This window comes from Triticum aestivum, chromosome 3B, assembly GCF_018294505.1.
Source record: "Triticum aestivum cultivar Chinese Spring chromosome 3B, IWGSC CS RefSeq v2.1, whole genome shotgun sequence".
NCBI classification, from domain to species: domain Eukaryota; kingdom Viridiplantae; phylum Streptophyta; class Magnoliopsida; order Poales; family Poaceae; genus Triticum; species Triticum aestivum.
This window is the reverse complement of record NC_057801.1, coordinates 191,043,792-191,053,971: the sequence shown is the minus strand read 5'-3', so window position 1 is coordinate 191,053,971 and position 10,180 is coordinate 191,043,792. Positions and strand designations below refer to the sequence as shown.

The following is a 10,180-nucleotide window of genomic DNA, read 5'->3' as shown; positions in this document are numbered from 1 at the left end:
GATCTCTGGCTTTGGTTGTACAATCTACATTGTTGCCCGGTTCATTAGATTGTTTTCTGGTTTCATGCTTGTGATGGTCTGTGACTTAATTGCGGATCATGTGATTTGTTTGTTCCCTGTTTGCTTCTTCAGCTTCGTACAGCTAACCAGGTGAGGATTTTGTTGGATTTTTAGCTTACTCTTTCGAGAAACCAGATTATGTTGGATTTTTGTAACCCTGTGAATGCAAATCAAAACCTCGACTCATGAACTACTTTTTGTCAGGTTTTGTCCATGTTAAATTTTACTTGGGCGTTTTCATAGGTATTACGAGGATAAGGCCTTTTGCATTAGGGTTCTGAGTGTCGGCTGAAGTTGAGCTTGCAATCTAGGTGCAGAGTGGACATGGTACCTAGTTCATTAAATGAGAGCTTCACGCTAAAATTGCTCAATTTGGGCTTTGTTCGTTTGTGTTAAACGGAGCAAGAATTGATGGGTCATCCTTTTTTTCAAATGCCGTGCTTCACGTTAAGGCTAAATGTTGGGAGTGGTTAAGCTTAGAAAGCTTGACATCTCCCAATGAGCGGGCAGTGGAGGCCTCCATCAAAGACTGGTGGATCAACATGCTAGGGCCTAGGGCACGCAACAAATCTACTCAGCCGAGAATCGCCTTCGCCAAGTTTTAAAACGAGGCCAGCACCTGGACAATTGCGGGCGCGAAGCGCACCAGGGAGACACCATGCCAGGAGAGTATTCATTTTTGCGAAGAGTTTTTTTTAAAAAAAGAAGTCTATGAGCATCAAAATTTGTACTAAGCTTAAGACACTTATTTTGAGACGGAGGGAGTAGAATTTGAGCTTTGTTGGAGCTAACATGTATCGGAGCTACGCTAAAAAGGTTGGCTCATTTTCTGTCATGAGCATCAAATGAGATTCAGACTTGACGCACTTCCCTTGAAGTTGATCTCAGATGACTTGACCCGCACTGCCCGCCTGCCCGTTGACCTGCTGACGTGGCAAAGGGGCCAGACGCCAGGGACCCTGGCGTCTGGCCCCGGTAAGTGGATAACCCCACCGGGAGAGTGTGTGGGTCCCATCCCACACACTTTCCCCAATCCAGCCCGAGCTTGAAGAAGAGCTTCTGCCCCCCCCCCCACTCTCTCTCACTCCTCAAGCTCCCCCCTCAAATCCTCTCCAAAAGGTGCTTCCCTTAGGTGGATCTTCCCATCACTTTGTTGCTTGTGGTAATCTCCCTCAAATCATCCAATTATTTTTTGTTAAGTCTTGTTATTTTGGTTGTATTTTATACATGTTGGTGGAACCCTAGTTCATGTTTTCTCCCCCTTATGTTAGTGTGAATGGCTTGGTTAACTTTGATAATATAGTGCTATGCATGGTGTGTAGTAGGAATATATGTTTGTTGAGTAGAAAGATTGGGGGTTAGGGTTAGTTAGTGATTAGGGTTAACTTTGCTTAGTGTGTGTTAATTAGTGATACTTTTGTGGACATCACCAATAATTTAGTGTTGATATGATTTGGATATAATAAGATGTATTTGGATAAACACCAATTCTCATTGAAGTCTTAAATGCATTCATGTTATTTTTAGATGGAGAGACTTGTTAATGTTCATTACATTGACAAGGAGGCATTCTTGAGTAACAATGCCGACACGGGTGAGGAACCATTGGTTTTTGATACAAGCCCTAGCTATGAGGATGTTGTTGCAAAAGTGAGACAAGTCTTGAAGTGGATGGACACCAATGTTGATGTTAAGTTAATAGGAAGGTATGATGTTGGAGTTGGAGCCAAATCTCGCTTGAAAAGTATGCCTATCACCTCGGATTTGCATTGGGATGTATACAAGGAAAAAGTATCCCAATCGGAAGACAAGTCACTTGAATTGTTTGCCACCAAGGTTGAATCTCCTCGGTTTACCTTTGATTTGAACCGGCATGTCTCTTCCCCAATGGATGACATGAGCGAGAGGACAATGGTGCCACTTGTTGAGCATAGGGTTGTGGTTGATGCCCCCAATGTTTATCCCCCACCACGTCCCGTGTACCAACTATCAAAGCAAATGAGGTTGAGTTTTATGCCCCCAATGCTTCTAGCCAACCACCAACTAGCCAAGCAAATGAGGTTGAGTTGTATGCCCCCAATGCTTCTAGCCAACCACCAACTAGCCAAGCAAATGAAGTTGAGGTGATTGCTAGTGACGGAGTAATTCAAGAGGATGAAGATGCTTATGATGACGACGAAGAGCAAGAGGAAGGGTTTCATGGCAATGATGTTGGTGACTTGGATGTGTACATAGCGCAAAAGGACATGGATCGTGACTTGCCTTTTAGGCGTCAATATGCGTATGACTCGGATGACGAGGGTCCAGTTGAACAGTTGGACGAGGATGGATTCACAAAGGAGGAGAACCAAATCCACTTTGAGCTGACGGGCTTACAAAAAGAACTCACTTGTTTAAAGATCTCAGCCTTGCCCATAAAGCTGTTGTTGACGGTGGAATGAGAATGACGGCGATTGAGCCAACACCATGCCCGGATCCAGGAGAACCAAGGGTGGAGAATGAGGACGAGAATGCTTATTTGAAGAAAGGATTGAAGTTTCTGAGCTTGCCTATGCTGAAGTTTTGGTTGGCTGACTATGCCATTCGAAACCATAGGCCAATTTATGTTGAGCACTCCGACATGAAGTTGCGTTACACCGTGGTGTGTGAGCAAAAGGAATGCACATGGAAGGTTCGTGCAAGAAAGCTTAAAGAAACCGAAGAATGGGTGTTAAAAAGTTGTGATACCACTCATAGATGCAAACCGCCATCAAAACGACTTAGAAAGACACACCGTCAACTCACATCTGAGTATCTTGGATACAAATGGATGAAAGACATAGCCTTTGATCCCACTGTGAAAGTGAGGTTTCTCATGCGGACGGTGAAAAAACAATTTGGTTATGAAGTCAAGTATGGGAAGGCATGGAAGGCAAAGGCAAATGCTATTAGGATGTTGTACGGTGGTTATGAAGAAGCATACAACCAGCTCCCAAGGTTGTTGGCCGCCATTGCACATAGGAACCCGGGCATGTTTCATGTGGTCGAGGATCATGAGGGAGTGTTCCACCGTGCCTTCTGGAGTTATGGACAATGTGTGGAGGCGTTTCAGCATTGTCGTCCGGTCTTGTCTATAGATGGCACGTTCTTGACCGGTAGATATAAGGGCACACTAATGGTAGCAATGGCGCACTCATCAAACGATAACGTGTTGCCGTGTGCATTTGCTTTGGTGCCTTCCGAGCACCAAGACAACTGGGAGTGGTTCATGGGTCATGTTAGGCACAACGTGATTGGGGCTAGGGTGGTGTGCATCATATCTGACCGACATCATGGCATACTCAAGGCAATGGACATTGTTATTCCAGGATTTCCAAAGCTTCACCACAGATGGTGCATGAGGCATTTCGTGGCCAACTTTTACCGGGCATGTAAGAGCAAGGAGCTCAGCAAAGACCTTACCCATGTATGTGTGGCCTTCACCACCCAAGGTTTCGATGCTCGGTACAACAAACTCTTTTGCAGCGGTGAACGAAGGGGGAAAAGACTTCTTAACTAGGAATTTAAGCGAGAAGCACAAGTGGGCACGCGCTCATGACGATGGTGGTTGGCGATATGGCGACATGACGAGCAATCTCGTAGAATGTTTCAACAATGTGTTGAAGGGTGCTCGTGCTTTGCCGATGACTGCAATAGTGGAGTACACCTTCTTCAAGCTTAATGAGTACTTTCAGAGGCATTCTGAAGAGACTGCAAAATGGATAGGTGAAAAAAAGGATTATCCGGAAAAGGTTGATGAATGGTTGCAGTTACAAGCAAGAAAGTCTTCACGGCAACAAGTTATCATATTCGATAGACTTGAAATGATCTATCAAATTGATGAGCCAGGTGGCACAACACGAGATGGTAGACAATATGGTGGTGCTGCATTTGAGGTGAAACTGAAGACTCGGTGGTGCCAGTGCGAGAGGCCTAGTAAGTATCATTGGCCATGATCGCATTTGATAACGGCGGCGAAGGCGAGAAACATACATGTTAATGATGGAAAAACCGTGAGGATGCAAGAGTTCCATGTGGAAGCTACTAGGTTGACATGGGCGCCAAGATTTCACCCTTTCTTGGACCAATCACAGTGGCCTGAGTACCATGGCCCTCATATTAGGCCAGACCCTCTTCTGAAGGTGGAGACGAAGGGTAGAAGGAGAACTAAGAGGTTCAGGGGTGATATGGATGACCTGGCTGGATACACTGGCATGAAACAATTTGGTAGCGGTCATTTCATGGAGGCTCCTGACATTATCAACTGTGGGGTGTGCGGTGAAGGGGGACACAATGAGCCGACATGCAAAAATAAGAAAACCAAAAAAAGAAAAACAAGTCGTGGAGGCGGCACCGATGGTGAAAGAGGTGGAAGAGGTGACGATGGTGGTGGTCGAGGAAGCACGAGTGTCAGAGGTGGTAGTAGTGGTCGTAGAGGGAGCACAAGTGCTAGAGGTGGTGGTCGAGCTAGCACAAGTGCTAGAGGTGGTGGTCGAGCTAGCACAAGTGCTAGAGGTGGTGGTCGAGCAGGCACAAGTGCTAGAGGTGGTGGTGGTCGAAGAGGAAGCACAAGTGCTAGAGGTGGTCGTAGAGGAATGGTTGATAATGGATCGGCCTTCGGTTATTTGCTTAATCCAGATGGTTGATCTAATAATAATGGTATATTATTTGTTCATACAATTCCTAGCATTTATTCATTTACTGTATTTACACATTTGCTCTCTTTATGTCTTGTGCTAACAATTGTTCTTTTTGTAGGCATGGCTTCATCCGGTTCCAGGACGAGGCCGGCGTGCGCGGACCAAGAGGACATGCCGAAGACGTGGTTGGAGGCCAGTTTGGACAAGGAGAAGGAGAAGGATGTGCCCACACCACCATGTTGGTGTGGTGATGTTTGCAAGCTGAAGGTGTCCACTGACCGCAACAAGTCATGGACAGAAGGTAGAAGATTTTTCGTGTGTTCCAACTATGCACATGATCGTCGAAGGCCAACTAACGCATATGACATACCACCGGTATGTTAGGTGTACATATAAAAAACATCAACAAGTTGTCACTCATATGTCTAACAAAATCATGGTTTATATGTAGTCCCCTCCTCCACTTTGCAAGTACTTCACTTGGATAGATCATGAGGTACCAAAAGATGTCCAAGAGGACCAACGTGCAGATTGGTTACGGAGGCAGCGCCGATTCGAGGAGTCCTATGCACGGGGATTGGAGCGGGAGCGTCGTGAGAAGGAGGCTCGTGAGCGCAAGAAGCGTGAGCAAGAGAGGGCACGCAAAGAGAAGGCGGCTCGTCAAGAAGAGAGGGCAAGAAAACTTGCAAGGGCTCGTGATGCACGAGAGGAGGACGAGGCACGTGACAAGAAGGGAAAGTGGCCCCATACTACTCAGTAGACAAATGGAAAGGCACCGGCGTCGATGATGAATTGTCGAGACTTTGTTTAATGTATGAACTTATCCCTGGCGTCTGGCTTGCTTTGCTCGCGCAGGTGACCAGACAGGCCGTCTGGTGTGTCTGATGGACACCCAGACGCCAAGGTGCGTGGCATCTGCCTCCCACACCCAGACGCCAGGAACCCTGGCGTCTGGCTTGCTTTGCTCACGCAGGTGACCAGACAGGCCGTCTGGTGTGTCGCGCAGGTGAGCAGACGTGTGTTTGATGGACATCCAGACGCCAAGGTGCGTGGCGTCTGGCCTCCCATACCCAGACGCCAGGAACCCTGGCGTCTGGCTTGTTATGCTCACACAGGTGACCAGACAAGCTGTCTGGTGTGTCTGATGGTCATCAGACGCCAAGGTCCCTGGCGTCTGGTGTCCAGAAAGCATTCTTGTCTGATGGATAAGATTCGAGTGGATAAGATTTTGGGCCCACCTCTACCCCTCTCATCCATTCATCTCCACCTCTACCCCTCTCATTTCACTCATATCCACCCACTCTCACCTCTAGCCCTGCCAATGTCACTCCCTCGTCCAGCACCCTAACCCCCCCTCAGATCTCTCACAAATCGGTCCGGTTTCACCGTTGGATCTTCAGGATTTCGAGACTAGAAGGTAAATCAACTCCACCCCCATTTTTTGGTTGGTTTAATTTATCATACTTTTGTGAAAACCCTAGTTTGTTTTCCTCGTGGTTTAATGTATCATAGGTTAGCTACTAAGAGATTTTTGTGTTGTAGATGGCTAACGAAACTCAGTGGGTGCTTAGCCCTGTTGTTCATGTGCATGGCTTGTCTCCATGTATTGTGCAAGTTAGTCAAGTGGACCTCACTTTCGATTGGTTGAAGACTAAATTCATGTTGAAGCAAGGGTTGAAGGAAGAGGATTTTGTGTACTACGTCAGCAGGAGGAAGTCAGATGGCCCCGGGGAAAGAAAATTGGTTGACATAACTGATGATGACAAGATTCAAGAAATGCTGGAAGAATGGAAATGGAAAAGGGTTGTTGACTTGCATTGCTACAGGAAACCGAGTTATATGTGATGTTCATGTCGTTTCAACCATCGTGGTCATGAACTACTTATGTCATTCTAGACATTGTATGTAATGAACTTCTCATTCGAGACTATTTGTGTAATTTGAACTATGTTTGTAATTTGCTATGTCATTCGAGACATTGTATCGTAGACCATCGTGGTCATGAACTAAGTTTGTAATTTGAACTATGTTTGTCATTTGTCAACTATAGTGTTATGAAAAGACTATGCAATGCTTATGTATGTATGTTATTCGAAACTACAAGTGAAAAAGACAAAACTACAAGTGAAAAGACAAGTATTGTCTGCACCAGGACCAGACGCCAAGGACCCTGGCGTCTGGCTCCCCTGCTTTACCCTGTTTCTGGTGTCAGCAGACTGCCAGACGCCAAGGACCCTGGCGTTTGGTCCCCTGACTTACAGCCAGACGCCAAGGACCCTGGCGTCTGGTCCCCTGACTTACAGCCAGACGCCAAGGACCCTGGCGTCTGGCTCCCTGTGGCATATAAATGACTAAACCTACAGATTTCATCATTCATGTCAAACATTCATATAAACATTCATATAAATGACTAAATCACAGGAAACAACAATTAACATAAATCACATCATTCATGTCAAACATTCATAGCAACTTCACGAATCCGGTGCAACTTAATTCGAACGGCAACAAGTTCATGGAAAGAAACGACAACAAGTTCATGGAAACAAACTAGAACAAGCTCATTGAAACAAACTACAACAAGCTCACTTCTTCCTTCCTCTCTTGCAAGTTCTGCAAGTGTATGCTCCTCCTCTTCGCTAGCCTCATGCTCCTCCTCTTCGCTAGCCTCCTCCGCCTCTGCATCAATGTTGGACTTATATCTTTGCATTCCCGCAGGCATAAATTGATGAGGATACTCCGGACTATGGAATTGAGTGTTCCATATCTTCTTTCTACCTTTCTGGCCCGGTGTCTTAGCTATTGCTTTGCCTTTTTTAGAGCGGGCATTGCCTTGTGTCGGTTGTGTAACCTGTGATGGTTGTGGAGCATCAACATCATACTCATGATCCTCTTGATGTGTTGCATCATACTCATGCTCATCATGATGTGTTGGCTCCTCTTGATGTGCTGGCTCCTCTTCATTGACCTCCTCCTCTATGTCCTCTTCGTTCTGGACATAACGCCGTTTATTAGCTCTGGCGGCGCGGCTACCTGGTGCATACACGTCACTGGACTGAGCACCATGGCAAGAAAGCATAGCTGCCATCTTATGGAACCGCTTCTTGAACTTCTGCTACAACACAAAATATGCTATGATATGAGATGCAAATAACTAATCCGCGAAAAAAACTTTTATAATATATTGCGACTAACCTCCATCGTGCTCCTAAGAGTCCTCTCAGATAATGCACCACCAGGTGGATGACTCAGTGCAACATTGGCATCGTTGACGCACAGAAGCAACTCTCTGCCCTGCAATTCATGAACACACCAAACTTATGTATTTGAAAGAAGACAACATGATGCAAGTATGTTAGAATAGGTCAAACAGACTACCATTTCGTCATGCATCGGTGCGTAGTCAACATGAGCCCCTCTGGTGTCTCTCACAGCCGTGTTGAAGGTATGATAACCTTCTGCAGTCTCCGGGTCTTCAGACACCAACTCCGACCACTCCTCGTGAGTCCAACCTGGCTTCAGCTTTAACCGGTAACGATCCGCATACCACACTTGATACTTCTGATATGCTGACTGATTGTGAGGTCTATTCTCTGATTGCACTAACGTGTCTCTTTGATTCCAAATTTCTATCCACGCACGGTGTTTGTTTGCCCAATCCGATATATCCTGATTGTTCCTTCGATCGAACCTACAAATGATGCACGGGGACAAAGCATTAGCAAACATTGACTTATTCAATGCTCTACTACATACTCAAGGCATGCTTGCTTACCGATGCAGAGATAGCATTTCCTCCTTGCTCTCCTCAATTGGAATACCTTGTCTTTTTCCAAATTGTCTTGCCACACGGTCTACAAAGTGCCACTCGACTGCGAAGAAGCATATCATTGGGCACCTCGCCCGCCAAAGATGGCTATCACGCGTGCACATCTCATTAAGATCAAAGTCACGATCTTCCACATAAGGCAACCAATGTACCTGCAAAACAAAGAGATACATTGTTAGCTACATAAGTTTCATTCTTGACTAAATTTTATCTCATCGAACTTCTCAAAACCTGCTCAGCAGTCAAGGTGTCCAGCTCGTTCATATAGCACTTGTATCGCACATGCGAGCTTCCTGTGTAGACTGTCACTTGTTCCCAATAGTAAGCAAGCGTAGGGCGCCGATATGGATCATCATCATGCAACCCGTCATGATTACCCCGTGGGTTTGCCATGAGGGGGTTCTTCAAATCGGGCCGTCCAACCGGGATCCGCTCCCACATCCACACGGATAGGCTCCAAACAAACCCAGACAATGAGGATGTACCTCCCTTCCTCCGACACGCCAAGTCAAGCTGCAATCAAACAAACATGTTAGATATGGAGGCGCATGACAAATGCAAGATAAATGGTTGCAAATATCTCTTACCTGACGATACAAGTATGCTAGTGCGGCCGAACCCCAGCTATACTGGGTATCCCAGTTATTAAGTGGCTCCAAGAACATCCAGAGGGCTGAGTTCCCGGTTGCATCTGAGAAGACTACCTTGGTTAGTACATACCAAAGATAGGCCCGCGCGTACTGCTGCACAACCACGTCATTGGCATCCTGAGGGCACGGGTTGGTGTTTCCTCTGACCAGTTTTAGCCAAGAATGCCTCACTTTCGCGGTATCGGCCTTGCCTTCCTGAGGGCCCTCGGGCTGAACGCCAATTAAATCGGCAGTCCGTTCTCGCCAATTACCCACGCTGACACGACCGGTAACAGCTTGTCCATTGATAGGAAGGCCGCTTATCATAGCCATGTCCTGTAGGGTCATCGTCATCTCCCCACATGGAAGGTGGAAGGAGTGAGTCTCCGGCCTCCAACGATCCACAAGTGCGGTCAGCGCCGCGTGGTTCACCGGCGGAGCGCGTCGCTTAAACTGCAACACGAATGGGAGAAGACCCAATCTCCGAATGTAAGGCTCATACCGCGGGTCGTAATCAAAGTCATCAGCGGAATGACCCCTCATGCGCATAGCAACTACAACCTGCAAATAAAGTGATGTTTTAATAATCAATACAAGAACACAAATGAGAAACAACGAAAATTGACCCAGTCTTGCTTCTTACCTGTCCATTCTCAATGGCACGAGCACGATGCTCCTTATCCCACTCATCGATTAATCCGTCATACCAAGGTCCATCACCATCCGCCATCCTACAAAAAAATTCACAAACATCTATGAATACATGAACAATATCAAACAATTTCCTTCTCCAAGTTTATGCCATATGAAAACCACCATTCTTCTCAAACATAACCACATCATTTCTTTCTTCTACATATGCACACATATCATCTAGAGTACCAAATTTCACCATCAAATATATTTCATAATCATCATCCGCCATTCTATTGAACAAATCATGTCACACACAATAATCAAATTTCATCATCTCTTTTGCATAAAAAAATTTGCCATCTATATAT

General features: G+C 46.1%; 1 protein-coding gene across 1 annotated transcript; it reads right to left on the bottom strand.

The window, feature by feature from the left end:
• Nucleotides 1-7,069: 7,069 nt before the first annotated feature.
• Nucleotides 7,070-9,908, bottom strand: LOC123067450 (serine/threonine-protein phosphatase 7 long form homolog). The gene is made up of 8 exons (XM_044490238.1): nucleotides 9,820-9,908; nucleotides 9,135-9,737; nucleotides 8,779-9,060; nucleotides 8,494-8,699; nucleotides 8,097-8,409; nucleotides 7,914-8,012; nucleotides 7,570-7,830; nucleotides 7,070-7,075 (listed from the first exon to the last, which is right to left on the bottom strand). Exons 1-8 carry the CDS (start codon nucleotides 9,904-9,906, stop codon nucleotides 7,070-7,072), a joined length of 1,857 nt encoding a protein of 618 aa, XP_044346173.1. The 5' UTR covers nucleotides 9,907-9,908.
• Nucleotides 9,909-10,180: the final 272 nt, after the last annotated feature.

Bases quoted from the DNA above. Each gene is read 5' to 3' on its own strand.
- LOC123067450 (XM_044490238.1), bottom strand. From the start codon at position 9,906: ATGGCGGATGGTGATGGACCTTGGTATGACGGATTAATCGATGAGTGG. The intron at 9,738-9,819 runs GTAAGAAGCAAG...CTTTATTTGCAG, and splicing joins GTGCCATTGAGAATGGACAG to GTTGTAGTTGCTATGCGCAT. The intron at 7,831-7,913 runs GTTAGTCGCAAT...GTGTTGTAGCAG, and splicing joins CTCTTAGGAGCACGATGGAG to AAGTTCAAGAAGCGGTTCCA.